The following is a 13,644-nucleotide window of genomic DNA, read 5'->3' on the forward strand; positions in this document are numbered from 1 at the left end:
TATGATTCGATCTCCTTCTTTTGTAGAACTCGTATTTTAGTTTTTTGGTCCTTTTTCGGCAGCAGCATTTCTAATACAAGTCTTGTAAATGGCTTTATCTTAGCGATCTCCTATTTTTCGAGACATTCGTTACCAAATATAGACACAGAGATCTGTTCTCATGCACGAGCGCACAAACACTACTAGTATTTGATTTCGGAAAATAACCCCTGCTTATAAATGATAGTTTATTTGTCAAACGGAAGGAAAACAGAAATAATATAGTTATTAAACTCTGCTTGAAGACCACGCAAGGTGTGTAACTATTAAATATAAAATGTATCAGTTGTGTGAGCAAACGTATAAACACAGGCTTTATGCGGCAACGGTTACCTTGGCACTAGAGACCCATAATTTGTTTCAAGTACATCACTACCTTTATGTATTAATATAGGCATATCATTATGACACAAGTGACGAATTTTATTTCAACTAAAGTCACCAAATATCTAGATACAATCAAACGCGAAAAGTCAAACCAAGATGTGTGCCTGCCCTTATATGCTTGTTTGTATGTGAAAACAAGAGACGACAAATGCCAGAATTTTTTGTTATTGTTCTTACAAGTGGTTGTGACATAGCTAAGACAAAAGCTAGAATTAACCCGGCTGAATTTCGAAATAAAATATATAGACATTTAATTAATAATTAATTTGATGTAACTAAGTTGTTATCATTTAATTAATGTACAGACGTTTTAGCCTTTGCTGAGACAAAAGCTAGTATCAACCCGTCTGTAATCTCTACATAGAACTTATTTTTACAATAATAATAACTTTAAAGTAATCATTAAATAAAATTACATTAGATAAATCGGTAATTAATTAATTTAATACCGATTTATCTAATGTAATATATAATTAATTGATGATTGCTTTAAAGTAACGGAATTATAATCTAATTGAAGCAAAGAATGTTGATAAAACAATATTTAGATAACAACTTTAAAAACAATTAATTTCATTATAAAATATTTCTACAAAACATTATATTATATTAATTAGCATTAAGTCTTTCCTATCGTTTCTTTCTAGTTGGCTTTGTATGATAAGTGAAAGTTTCTTCGCTCTTTCTGTTGAATGCAGTTTGATTTTACAAATGATAACTAAGAGGCGCTGGTTTGGCCTCTGTCATTCTCTGTCTCTCTGGGTTAAATGATTATATTTCCCTTACAAGTCTCATTTTATAAATAGACATTATAATCGAATGAGTAATAACAACGGAAATATTTAAAGGCTTAGTCATACATTTTATTGTCGTTTAATGTAAGTGCTCGTCGTCAAGTAACGAAAAATTTGAACTCTAAATCTAAGTGTGCAATTTTTGTAAGTAATGTTTTAAACAATCGAGCATTTTAAATTAATATTACTGTTCACATGACAACAATCAAAAAGACGACAGACTTGATGTTTTTTTATGTAAGTGCATAGCCTACTATGACCGCGCAAATTTAGTTTGACCCTTGTACTTACAACAACAGTTGATAAGAGCTGAAGGGCAACTGTAATAGTGATGTTATATTTTTACAGACTTGAGGAGCTATCGCTTACACACGGTTGCTTAGAAGATGTTTCATTTTTTTTTCATTTGATATATAACTTACTGCGAAAATAAGAACCAAAATAATAAAGATCTTTGTATATGTATTTGTAGTAATCTATTTATGGGTTTTGTGCATTAGCCTTTTATCCGACTAACTCTGTAGATGGATCAAAATGGAAAATGTCTGGTTGATTTTTAATAGGACAATGTTGTCTTCTTATTTCTGGAATTAGGTCAGACCATAATGCCATTCTCCTCGGGTAGAATTTCTCTATGATTGATGCAGGAGACATCTGATCGGATATCCGGAAATATCGTTGTGACGTCATATCATACGCTGGCCACGTGGTGTTCGTGAACTTCGTGATATCCATGGGTAAATTTGGGTTTCTGTAAAAAGAAGGGAGGCCATGTCATAAATGCCATCGCATGACAGTATTATCAAATATAGATTTTGTGTCATAATGACTAATTGTTTTGCAATAAGAACTGCCCTAGTATTTTGTAACAAACTACATGTATAAATAAGTCTCCTGTATGAAACTTTGAAGAAGTACATGAACTTGATATTTGTATGGAATTTAGAATAAGTTTCAATAAAACGAAACCCTAAAGATCATCCAAAACGGCAAAAAATGTTGAAAATGTTGCAGGCTTGGTTTGAGCAATTACAAGCTCTGTTTTATTGTACGTAGTAGTGATTGCAAGCTACCAACTACAACCTGAAGCAACACATAATTTACATTTTATAAATGGATATGGTGAAATGTATAAACATCAGCAGATAGTTTCGTACGGATATGAAAATGGAATCTCCAATGAGACACATTACGTTTCTATTTAAGATTGTACAAATATTGCTCTGTATTTTATCTACATACAACTCAGAAATCGAAATTTGTTACAAAATACGATTTGCTGTCGAAAGACAGAGAAAGAAAACATGTTTATGACTGAAAAAATTAAAGTTGCCATGGCTATTAAAACCCTTACGAATAGCATACATTTATTGGACTGGCATTGTAATTAAAGGAAATGTTATAATACATAATGCATTGTCAAATATTTAACGTTTCTGCACGCTTACATTGACAGGTTTGACACATTTATACACATAGACATTATCTTACCCTGATCTAGCAAAGTTTGACCACATAGCCATCATAGCTCGGGCGACTTGCTTTTGCTCCGGACTAAAGTTATAATCGCTGATACCAATCATAGATATATTTTCACGCAATGGTAATCCGAATACAAACTGTAGATCGTCCCCATGGTTAGATCCTGTAACAATTTTAATGTTCAACTAGTCATAAAGTATAAAAGAATATCTGACTGAAACAGCGGCTTATCACAGCAGATTTACGTCGTCGTCGCAACTTTTATTTTTAAGTGGCAGGCGAAGAGGACAAGTAATTGTTGCATTATTTAAGGGACGAGTAGCAATATAATTACAACATGACAGAATCTATTTTTCCTATTTGGCTTTCTTAAATTTTCAAAATTAATTACATTTACAAACAGACAAGTTTAGCTTGGCAATATTTGTTATGAAGCATACAATTGTTTCGCCCGGTTAAGGCTGTCTTTTCATGTGTACAAGTAACAAAATCTATCTATGTATTGTTCTGTACGCTTAGATAAACAATTATAATATATTACACATATATATCTTAGATAAATTGTAAACAAACTTGCCTTTCAACCATGAAGATACGGGTACATAATGTGTTTTTGTCTGCACTGCGAACTCGTACAAGTACACCTTTCCTACATTTAATCTGGCATGCGCTTGTACTGTTATGGACGCTGGTGAAAACATTATAGCGTCGGAAGGTATATCCATTGCATTCTGTCGTAAACTGACATAATTATTCGGGTCATTCCAGTCAGTGTATGAAAATGTCAAAAGCTTTTTTAATGCGACCTTTGTGTCGTTGTCTTCTTTGGAAAATGTCTGATCAATATTAATTGGAACCACAGTATTTCTAAATTCGTCAAGCGAGATATTGAAGTTAAGATTAGAGTGATTAAGTGCGTATTGATACAAAAAGAAATATCCGGCGCCTTCCTTATCATTACAGCCAATAATTATGTCCAAAGAAGCGAAGAAGTTTCTGGCTCTAGCAGTTTTTGTAGAGGTTCCGGTCATTATCTCAATGGGAGATGCAACTAATAAGTCGCCGTCTACAACCGGGCCAATGCTTGTCATATTAGATTGTAATGATATCAGAGTCCTTGATTGTAGACAAGTAACCAATGTCTTCGAAGTAGGATCACAACCTTGCTCACGTATATATCCATCGTAAATTGATGCTTTATATATTGACCAAGGAGCTAGTGCAGAACCACTCTCTGCGATAACCCTTTTAAATAAGCCCTCGTTTCCCGGATATAAAGCTTGCAACATAACGGAACCCGCGCCGGCGGATTGACCAAATATTGTGATTTCATCCTTATAACCAAAGAAACTATCGATATGATCATGAACCCATTTAAAAGCAAGTTGTTGGTCCCAGAGACCTTGGTTTCCTGGGAATACACCGTTTGGGTCTCGTAAAAATCCAAGCATACCTATACGGTAGTTAATGGTTACAACTATGACGTTTCCAAATAAGGCTAACGCTTCAGGTTTGTATGCTGTTGATGCACCTTGGACAAAACCCCCACCATACACCCAAATCATAACTGGTCGTAAGTCGTTGGCTCGAAGCTCATTTGGAACATAAATGTTCAGTGTCAGACAATCTTCGGAAAATCCGGATACGCCGTAACTTTTGTATTGAGCATTCATTTGCTCAGATTGCTGGTAACAAGCCACTGCATCTTTACTTGCGTCAAACGTTCCATTAAATGGAGCTTTTGGAACCGGTTTTCTAAACCTGTTTTGTCCTCCTGTCGATTCGGCAAATGGAATACCAAGAAATTTAGAAATTGATTTCTGTTCTCTGTCAAGAGTAATATGTTCTTGAAATCCCATAATTCTTCCGACCTTTGTGTCCACATAAACTGGTGTTTGTGTAATACAAAATGAAACGCATGTTAGGATCACTGTTGTTTGCAAGCTCCACATTTCTAAGCTTTTGTGAGCAAAACTATATTTTGTATCCTATAACTTAACCAGTTTTAAACTTTTATAGTGGCTCGACTTAGTGACCAAACTATTTATGTCAGGCAACGCGTCTTTACGTTTTGGTTTACGTAATTAAATATGAAAATGATGTCATTTAATGTTATGTCTATCTCATCTTTCAGCATGATTCATATCGAGTTTATATTACGCCAGTTAACAATACTTATAACCCATACAGGTATAATGATCCAGAAAAAGGTATCTCATCAACATTAAAAAAAGAAAAAGGAGAAAATAAATTAAATATAGACGTATATTTTTTAAGATAAATGAAAGAATGCACCTCATTTCTTCTGTTACGAGAAGCTAACAACTTTTTACCCTTAAGGGCAATATCTGGCACACAACTTAGATTGTACTCGACATTACACCGTCTATATAAAAAACAAAGCAATAATGTGCTGAAATTTAACCTAGATTATCGCTGTGCTCAAAATCGCCCTAAAATAAGTCTGACAAAGCGTACGTGAAAAAGCGCGTATCAGAGCAGACGACAATTTTAAATACACCTTTATTTATTTTTAAAAACTTAAATACGTCTTAGCTTATCATCTGTCATACCTTACGTTATATCAAATATGTAGTGTTAACCATTCCTAGCCAAACAAAACGCCTTTTAAGGTTCTAAATAGATGGTTAAAGATGTTTCAGGGTTGAGGTGATCCGATTGCTGTGACTCAAACTTTTGTCAAAGCATATCACTTCTACAATTTGCTATATACGAGCTCGTATATAAGGGATTTTGAGTAAAATTATACAGACAAAAACAAGTGGAAAAGCCCCAAACGAATAAGTGTAATGTAATCAATATATAAAGAACAACTTGTGACTTTTTAAAATGCAAAATGAAATAATATTCTTTCATTCAAAATGGCACAGGATCGACTGTGAAGTATATCTGCAGGAAATTTACACAAATTATATTTATATATATAAACGTTCAATGTACAAAAACTAATGATTTAGGTAGTCATAATTTATCAATACACATCTATTACAATAATTTTAAAATTAAAATAAAATGTTTAAGAAAAGTAAAAGCCCCTGGGGCATAAAACAAGAATGACAGGAGCTGCCATGGAGACAGCACAATCGGTCATATTTTGGTTAAGTTGTAAAACAAGGCCCATGAAAGAGAAATAATTCTGCTGATAGATCTGCGAATTTATGCTCAAACTTTCATAAATAAAACACAACATTTTCTAGAAATTCTAGACAAATGAGAGCTATCAACCAAAGAAAAACCAAACTGGACAGATAAAAGTTGCAAACTAGGTGTTCGTGAGAGAAAATTAACTGTAGATCATCTTTTTTTCAACCAGAACTGGCTTAACTGCACATTAGGCATCTTAAATTATTTGTTTGTAAACATTAGTTCTATAACATTAAAATAATTATTTTAGAGCATGTTAGATGCTGATCACCTGAAGAAATTAGTCCTGAATATGAAAGAATGTGTCATTAAAGTAACCAAATGTAAACAATATACATGTACATTGTATTACTTTAACGAAATAAAAGGATATTAAAATTAATAAAAGAGAACCTGTAACTAACACCAGTATTTCAACACAACGTTAAAACGTAACACCTTTTAAATTATCGCTCATTTATAAAATAGGATACAATATAACGTTTACATACGAACTAAAACTTGTTGAGCTATTAACTTGAATTAACTTCATTTGAGACTAAAAGAGATCGGTTTTTGTAGAAGGAAAGATTTTATTGGTCTCTCTATATCCTTTTAACAAATGGAAATGAACAGGTGAGACAAACTGTTCTCCATTCAAACGGCAAACGAAATTTTCTCAATACAAATGTGTGGTGGTGGAAGTATTGGCATTTTCAATCCGGATCACGGCAGTAAGTCACATTGAAAATTCCAGAGCAGATCAGCCATTGCATTGATACTGGGCAAGCTGTCAAGCAGTTTACCAGTACTAGTTGCCTTCACTTTCACAAGGAACTTGAAAGTTCTGTACATGTCAGAGCAGAAGTAGAGTGCGAAAGACCGTAGAAAGGATTTCATGATCAATCACAATGAAAGTGACCTGCATCGTCCAGAAATCATACCCTTGTCGCCCGATTCACAGTCCAACACCTACCTATTGAGCTAAATGTGGTGTACCTTATGTGCACACATTCAAACTCATGTACCGGAAATAATAAAGCAAAACGTAAATAATGTGAAATGTCTTTCCTGTTGTTGTTGTGTTTTGTTTTTTTTATTTATTGTTTTTTTTTTTGTTTTTTTTTTTTGGGGGGTGTAGCAGTACTACTACTTAATTTAGAGCATTCGAGTATATTTTACCCCTTAAAGAACTGGCTTCATCTCTACCAAAAGCTGTCAGTAGGATATCATGCTCGACTATTCTCAGTGCTTGATAGTAAAACAAGAACCTAGATAGTGTTTTAACATCATTTATGGCCATAATTCTGTCAAACTCATGTTAGAATATGGGCTTTTGTCAGTGTCCGTCTGTAACGGTCTTAAATAAGAGTGTGAAGTTACAACGCATATCTTAACCAAATATGACGGCGACATCGACACCGGCGCCTGGGTGAGTAAAATTGTTCTTCATATTTTTCGGATAGTCGAGCTAAAATGTCTCCTGTTCACGAGTACAGAAAAAACACCCAAAAACATTGCTTCATTTTTTTCTTTCACATTCATTTATTTATGGAAAAGATTAATAAAAAATGAAAAACAAACACTTGCATGCACTTACAAATACAAATAAAATTACAAGCGCGCATGTGCCTGCAACAATAAATGCTTACAACTTAGAAGTGTAATAATTGGGTGTTTTCAATTTGTTTGCTTGTTTTTATTTAATTTAATTTTAATTTAATTATTTTTTCTTTTTTTTAAATGATTTTTGTTGCCAATTTTTTTATATTCAGCAAGCCCGTACATGTGCTCATTTTCAGATGAGAAGAATTTTTATCGTTATTAAAAAGTAGCAAAATAGTTAATTTCAATTTAAGCTGTAATCTTCTTTCTTTATTAACTTATAAGCAATCGTTCTTACAAGCTTCACAAGCTTTGTAATTTTGTTAAATCCCTAAAAGTCCGGAAACTGTGCTTATGATGTGGAATCAGGTTTTAGATCATTTTCTGTGTCACTTTTATGTTTAAAAAGAATCTTTCAGAACGTGAACAAGCAAGTTATTTGTCTACATGACTTTTGCAACGTATAACAATTCGCAAATTGAAGAATGACAAATGTCAGCTTCTAAACTTCTAATCAAATTATTTTTTTAGATTGCTACACCAAATGAGGATTTCCAAAAAAATACAAAACATATTTTGAATGTCAACTTTTATATTATAAAATATTCAAAGTTACTTACAGCATGATGAAATCAGAGCTATTCAAACAATTCATAATACAATACCTAAACTAAATGTTTTGTTTTTAGCAAATTAAGAAAATATTATGTCAATATTGCGCTTCTTCTTCCACAATTTTAAGATCAATAATGCTAAAACTTCATAATTTTAAAGAAAATCTAAATTATTTTGACCCCTTCACAATTAAGGCATATCTCTACTTTTGTCTCATCCAACTAATTCTGTAGAAGGGTCATAATGAAAAACATCTGGCTGCCTTTTGTCAGGACAATGTCGTTTTTCTATTTCTGGAATAATATCAGACCATATAGCCATTCTCTTCCGGTAGAATCCGCTTATGATTGATGCAGGCGACATCTGATCGGTAATCCGGAAATAACGCTGTGACGTCATATCATATGCTGGCCACGTGGTGTTCGTGAATTTTGTGATATCCATTGGTACGTTCGGGTTTCTAAAAATTTAAGAATACTTTTACTAGTAACATACAAAAAGTAAAAAAAAAAAATAAACACAAAGTTATTCTACGATTTATGCTCTTTTTGCAAACTTTTATACGCCAAAGTATTCATCGTCTATCAACGTCTTTTCCAATTTAGAATACGACTAAATAGTTGTGTAAAAATTTAAAATGTCAACAACCTTTTCCGAGAATAGTTTAACTTGAATTCTAGAAAACAAATTAGATCTACGTTTAACTTATTTCAAATGAAATACTTTTTTGTGACTTTCCTATAGATTTAGGCATGTGTGCTCTGAAAACAGAAAACATTGTCCCGTTATATAATTTATGATCATTATCTGTTCATAAGCATATGTAAAACAATTCAAGAGCAGCATATATTTTGCTTGTTCTCTAAAAAAATATCGTGTACGACGATATTTACAAAGAATGGTCAAAATTATTGATAATCCTGAAAGCTCACATGAACAAGTTTTTAAACAACTGTTACCCTGATTTAGCAAAGTTTGACCACATTGCCATGGTTGCACGAGCGACTTGTATTTGTTCCGAACTATAGCTGAAATTGCTTATACCAACCAGCGATATATTTGAACGCAAAGGAAATCCAAAAACAAATTGTACTTCGTCTCCATGATTAGATCCTGCAATTTAAAATGGATGTTGTTTGTTTAAATTTATAAAAATTCAATTCATGAGAAGAAAACCTTCTGAAATTATTAGGCCATTAACATTTATTAGAGATTCGGCTCTATTTTGTGTGGTCATAAAATATATTGAAAAGTGCAACATTAAATGCACCCTGTCGGTTTAAACAATATTCAATCTCCAACACTATAAGTGATAGAATAACATCAAGTTTTCATGTCTTATCTTCAAATGACAAATAAAATGTACGCGCGATTCTAGTAGCATGCAGCTTTTGTAAGTATTTCGGATAACTTTCTCAATTTAAGATTCCGAAAAGTCTGGTTTTAATTCATGCCCCCCATCGGCAGATAGTTAATAATTCATTGTTACTGATCTTAAAAAAACTATCCTACTAAAGGAAATTGTTTCCACTTTAGGAGGCCTATTATTAAATGTTTCATATAGTCACAGCTCCACTAACTTTATACCGACATGTACATATCATGTTCCATAAAGGTTATTAGTCTTTTAAGGTTCAAAATCATTACATTTGTGGATTGATAAACTTTTGTACACAAGAAGATATTTTAGCATATGCAAATAATCTCAAGCAAAAATAATGTTACTTGCCTTTCATCCAGGAAGGTAATGGTGAAAAATGTGTTTTTGTGTGAACTGCAAATTCATACAGGAACGTCTTCCCGACATTTAATCTGGCATGTGCAGCTACTGTCCGAGACGCCGGTGAAAAGAACGCAGCGTCCGTAGTTATGTCTACAACATTTTGTCGTATACTGACGTAATTATCCGGGTCATTCCAGTCGGTGTAGGCAAATGTCAACATCTTTTCTAATGCCTTTCTTGTGTCGTTGTCTGCAGGGGAAAGGTTGCTATCAACATTTATTGGAACAACTGTATTTCTGAATTCATCTTTCGATATATTAAATTCGAGATTAGAGTGGTTAAGTACGTATTGATATGTTAGGTAAGACCCAGCGCCATCTTTGTCATTGGCACCAACAATAATATCCAAAGAAGCAAAGAAGTCTCTAGCTCTAGCAGTGTTTGTAGAGTTGCCGTTAACAATGTCGGTGGGAGATGCAACTACAAAATCACCATCTATAATCGGGCCAAAATTTGTAGCATTTGATTGTAGTGATATTGGAGTTTTTGATTGAAGGCAAGTAGCTAATGTCTTCGATGAAGGATCACATCCTTGATCGTAGAAATATCTTTCAAAACTTGATGCTTTTTTTACCGACCATGGCGCGATTGCAGATCCACTCTCTGAGATAACCCTTTTGAATAGTCCCGCGTTTCCCGGATATAAAGCCTGAAATATAACGGACACTCCTCCTGCTGATTGGCCGAATATTGTTATTTCATTCTTGTACCCATAGAAACTATCGATGTGATTATGTATCCACTTTATAGCGAGATGCTGGTCCCAAAGACCTTGGTTTCCCGGAAATACACCATTAGGGTCGCGTAAAAAACCAAACATTCCTAAACGATAGTTAATTGTTACAACAATAACGTTTCCAAATATAGCTAACGCTTCAGGTTTGTAAACTGATGATGCTCCCTGAATGAAACCCCCACCATACACCCAAATCATCACTGGTCGTAAGTCGTTGACTCGAAGCTCATGTGGAACATAAATGTTAAGTGTCAGACAGTCCTCGGAAAATTCAGAGACGCCGTAAACATTTTTGTATAAAGCAGTATCCTGTTGAGATTGCTGTAAACAAGCCGCTGGTTCTTTACTTGCGTCAAACGTTCCTTTAAATGGAGCTTTCGGAACCGGTTTTCTAAACCTGTTTTGACCTTCTGTTGATTCGGCAAACGGTATACTTAGAAATTTAGAAATTGTTTTCTGTTCTCCATCAAGAGAAATGTGCTCTTGAAATCCCATGATATTTCCGACCTTTGTGTTCACATATACTGGTGTTTGTGTAACACAACATGAAACATACGCTAGAATCACTGCTGTTTGCAAGCTCAACATTATCAAGTTTAAGATTTTTGTAAGATCAAAAACTCTACTCTAACTATGGCTATAACATAATAAATTTAATATTTTACAGTGGCTCGATTTAGAAACCAAATTATTTATTTTCAGGCAATGCGTATTTATGTTTTGGTTCATGTAAGTTATTGTGAAAATGATGTCATTTCATGTGTTGTCCTATAGAATAAATATGATATAAAGTATTTGGTAATCCTATCGAATAAATATGATATAAAGTTTTTGGCAACTTGTAAAGGTAAACAGACCTGTAAATAAAAATAAATGGAAGAATGTTAATGAAGAATTAATAGAAAAGAAAGAGGTTAAATAGCTGACTCGGTATGGTCTTATTTGTTGATAAGGCAACATCCTTAAATTCAAATAAGCATGAGAAGAAGTTTTGGAATCAATGATTTCCAATTTACCACAACATGTAACAATGTACAGTGAGGTCTTAAGAAGCAACAGTTTAGCCGCGTCACGACAAAACCAACATATTGAGTTTGCGACCAGCATGGATCCAGACCAGCCTGCGCATCCGCGCAGTCTGATCAGGATCCATGCTGTACGCTATCAGTTTCTCTACTTGTAATAGAGTTGGTAAGCGAACAGCATGGATCCTGATCAGACTGCAGTCTTGATCCATGCTGGTCGCAAACGCATAACGTTGGTTTTGTCATGACGCGGCTCATTTTAACACCTAAGTATAAATATTTGGAAAACTGAAAACTCCCCCAGAGCGTAGTGGTTGAAAATAATGAAAAATGTCATTAATGTCTGTAATACACCTAGAACCGGGGCACTCAAATACACCAAACAATTGAATCAATGATAAAATAATGTTCCTGGACTACAATAAAAACAAGCATCTAGATGAAGGCAGTGGGCATAAGTTCTTAAAATATAAACATTCTTAAAAAGGAAAACCCTCTAAACGGCTTTGAAAAACAAATATCGGTTAAAGTTGCCGACATGACTTGATTGAAGCTGTTCATTTTGAATTATGACAAGTGTACTGATAAAGCAATATTCAGTCATCAACAATAACAGCGCTATAAAAGTGTTGTAAGACCAGACAAATTACTTCTCCAAATCCCTCCAGAGGCGTGCACGTCGCGGAGAAGGCACACGGCAGGTCAAGGTTAAGTCATCTCAAGTACCAGAGGTGATTGGTTGACCTGTCGTGACACACTCTAGAGGGTGGCGCTAACAAGAGCCGTTTTATGTTTACCGCCTGTTTGCTGCCGTCACGGAACCTGGTGCTTTTCCAGTATTGTCTTTCCTCCATCGAACGAAGTACAGGATGAGGAAGATCGGCATGAAAAAGACGTCCTCGATGCGACTTCTAAAGTGGACCGGCATGGACGCTGAGATCTCGGACATATGTTTTTTTCGGTGTCGAGCGAAAATAAACTTAAAAAACACACACACACAAATCACTTACTTCGAGATAAATTACAGGTTGATTTTGCAGCTGCCAAAAAACACTTAAATATGAAAAACAATATCAACAAGGAAGGGCGGCGCTCAATGAACGCAACCCCCACACGACCCAGCAACACAGGACCACCGACAAGGAGCCCAGCAGAACCCAAACACACTTAATTTTGTTAGTATGAACTTTTCTAATAAAGGGAGCGGGGAAATTGCTCAATAGAACTGAACTGAAAATGTATCGATGCTTAAAGTATCTTATCTATTCATCAATTGCCCACAGCAACTAATTGGGTGGACAAGGTAATTTACACGAGTATTTCAATCTACGCTTTATTTTGGCTTCGTACAATCAGCATCAAATTAAGAATCATGTAGACCTGTATCTCTACTAGGACCCACACAATTAAGTCCCAAGATATCTGAACGAGAGCTTTTTAGTTATTCTGACACACTAAACAAACAATTTTATCATGTTTTGCACAGCGAGTAATGTGTACTGACATAGGGCTGTCTATATACACTTTTAAAATAAATAAAGCGAATGATGAGCTTGAAATTGACCTAGACATTCGCTGTGAAATTGAATCATTCTTTTACTACGTCTACCTACCTTTTAACTATTAAGATCAGAATATTTCAGAGATGGGCTATTCACGTGTTATTAACTTATATATACTAGTATCTGGCTTATTTTAAGGTTAAATTATGTGAATAAATTTCTGTTGTAAGTAAAAAAAAGTAAGTTAATTGATATTCACTAAAACAGTATTTCTGACCTGACTTAAACTTTTACAAGTTTGCAATTTGCCAAGCACTTAACAAATATTGATTAAAGGAAACCCCATAAAAATCTGACATATCAATTGTTTAATAAACTCTTGTTGTACCGTGTGTACGGTGTTTTTTCCCCGATTCTGTGCATGAAATGTGCATTTGGGTACTTATTTAAACAGGTTGATTGAGTATTAAATACATGTCATAAAACTGTGTACAATTCACATCGGAAAATGACACATTGAAATATAATGTCA

At 34.2% G+C, this 13,644-nt stretch overlaps 2 protein-coding genes across 2 annotated transcripts; both read right to left on the minus strand.

Moving 5' to 3' along the window:
- Positions 1–1,688: 1,688 nt before the first annotated feature.
- On the minus strand, positions 1,689–4,760 carry LOC132725969 (acetylcholinesterase-like). Its single transcript, XM_060711197.1, has 3 exons — positions 3,280–4,760; positions 2,712–2,865; positions 1,689–1,971 (listed from the first exon to the last, which is right to left on the minus strand). The coding sequence occupies exons 1-3, from the start codon at positions 4,652–4,654 to the stop codon at positions 1,725–1,727; spliced, it is 1,776 nt and encodes a 591-aa protein (XP_060567180.1). The 5' UTR covers positions 4,655–4,760; the 3' UTR covers positions 1,689–1,724.
- A 3,255-nt stretch (positions 4,761–8,015) lies between these two features.
- LOC132725978 (acetylcholinesterase-like) lies at positions 8,016–11,242 on the minus strand. The gene is made up of 3 exons (XM_060711208.1): positions 9,796–11,242; positions 9,026–9,179; positions 8,016–8,526 (listed from the first exon to the last, which is right to left on the minus strand). Exons 1-3 carry the CDS (start codon positions 11,171–11,173, stop codon positions 8,280–8,282), a joined length of 1,779 nt encoding a protein of 592 aa, XP_060567191.1. The 5' UTR covers positions 11,174–11,242; the 3' UTR covers positions 8,016–8,279.
- Positions 11,243–13,644: the final 2,402 nt, after the last annotated feature.

Source organism: Ruditapes philippinarum, unplaced genomic scaffold, assembly GCF_026571515.1.
Source record: "Ruditapes philippinarum isolate M1 unplaced genomic scaffold, ASM2657151v2 ctg554_1_1_1_1, whole genome shotgun sequence".
NCBI classification, from domain to species: domain Eukaryota; kingdom Metazoa; phylum Mollusca; class Bivalvia; order Venerida; family Veneridae; genus Ruditapes; species Ruditapes philippinarum.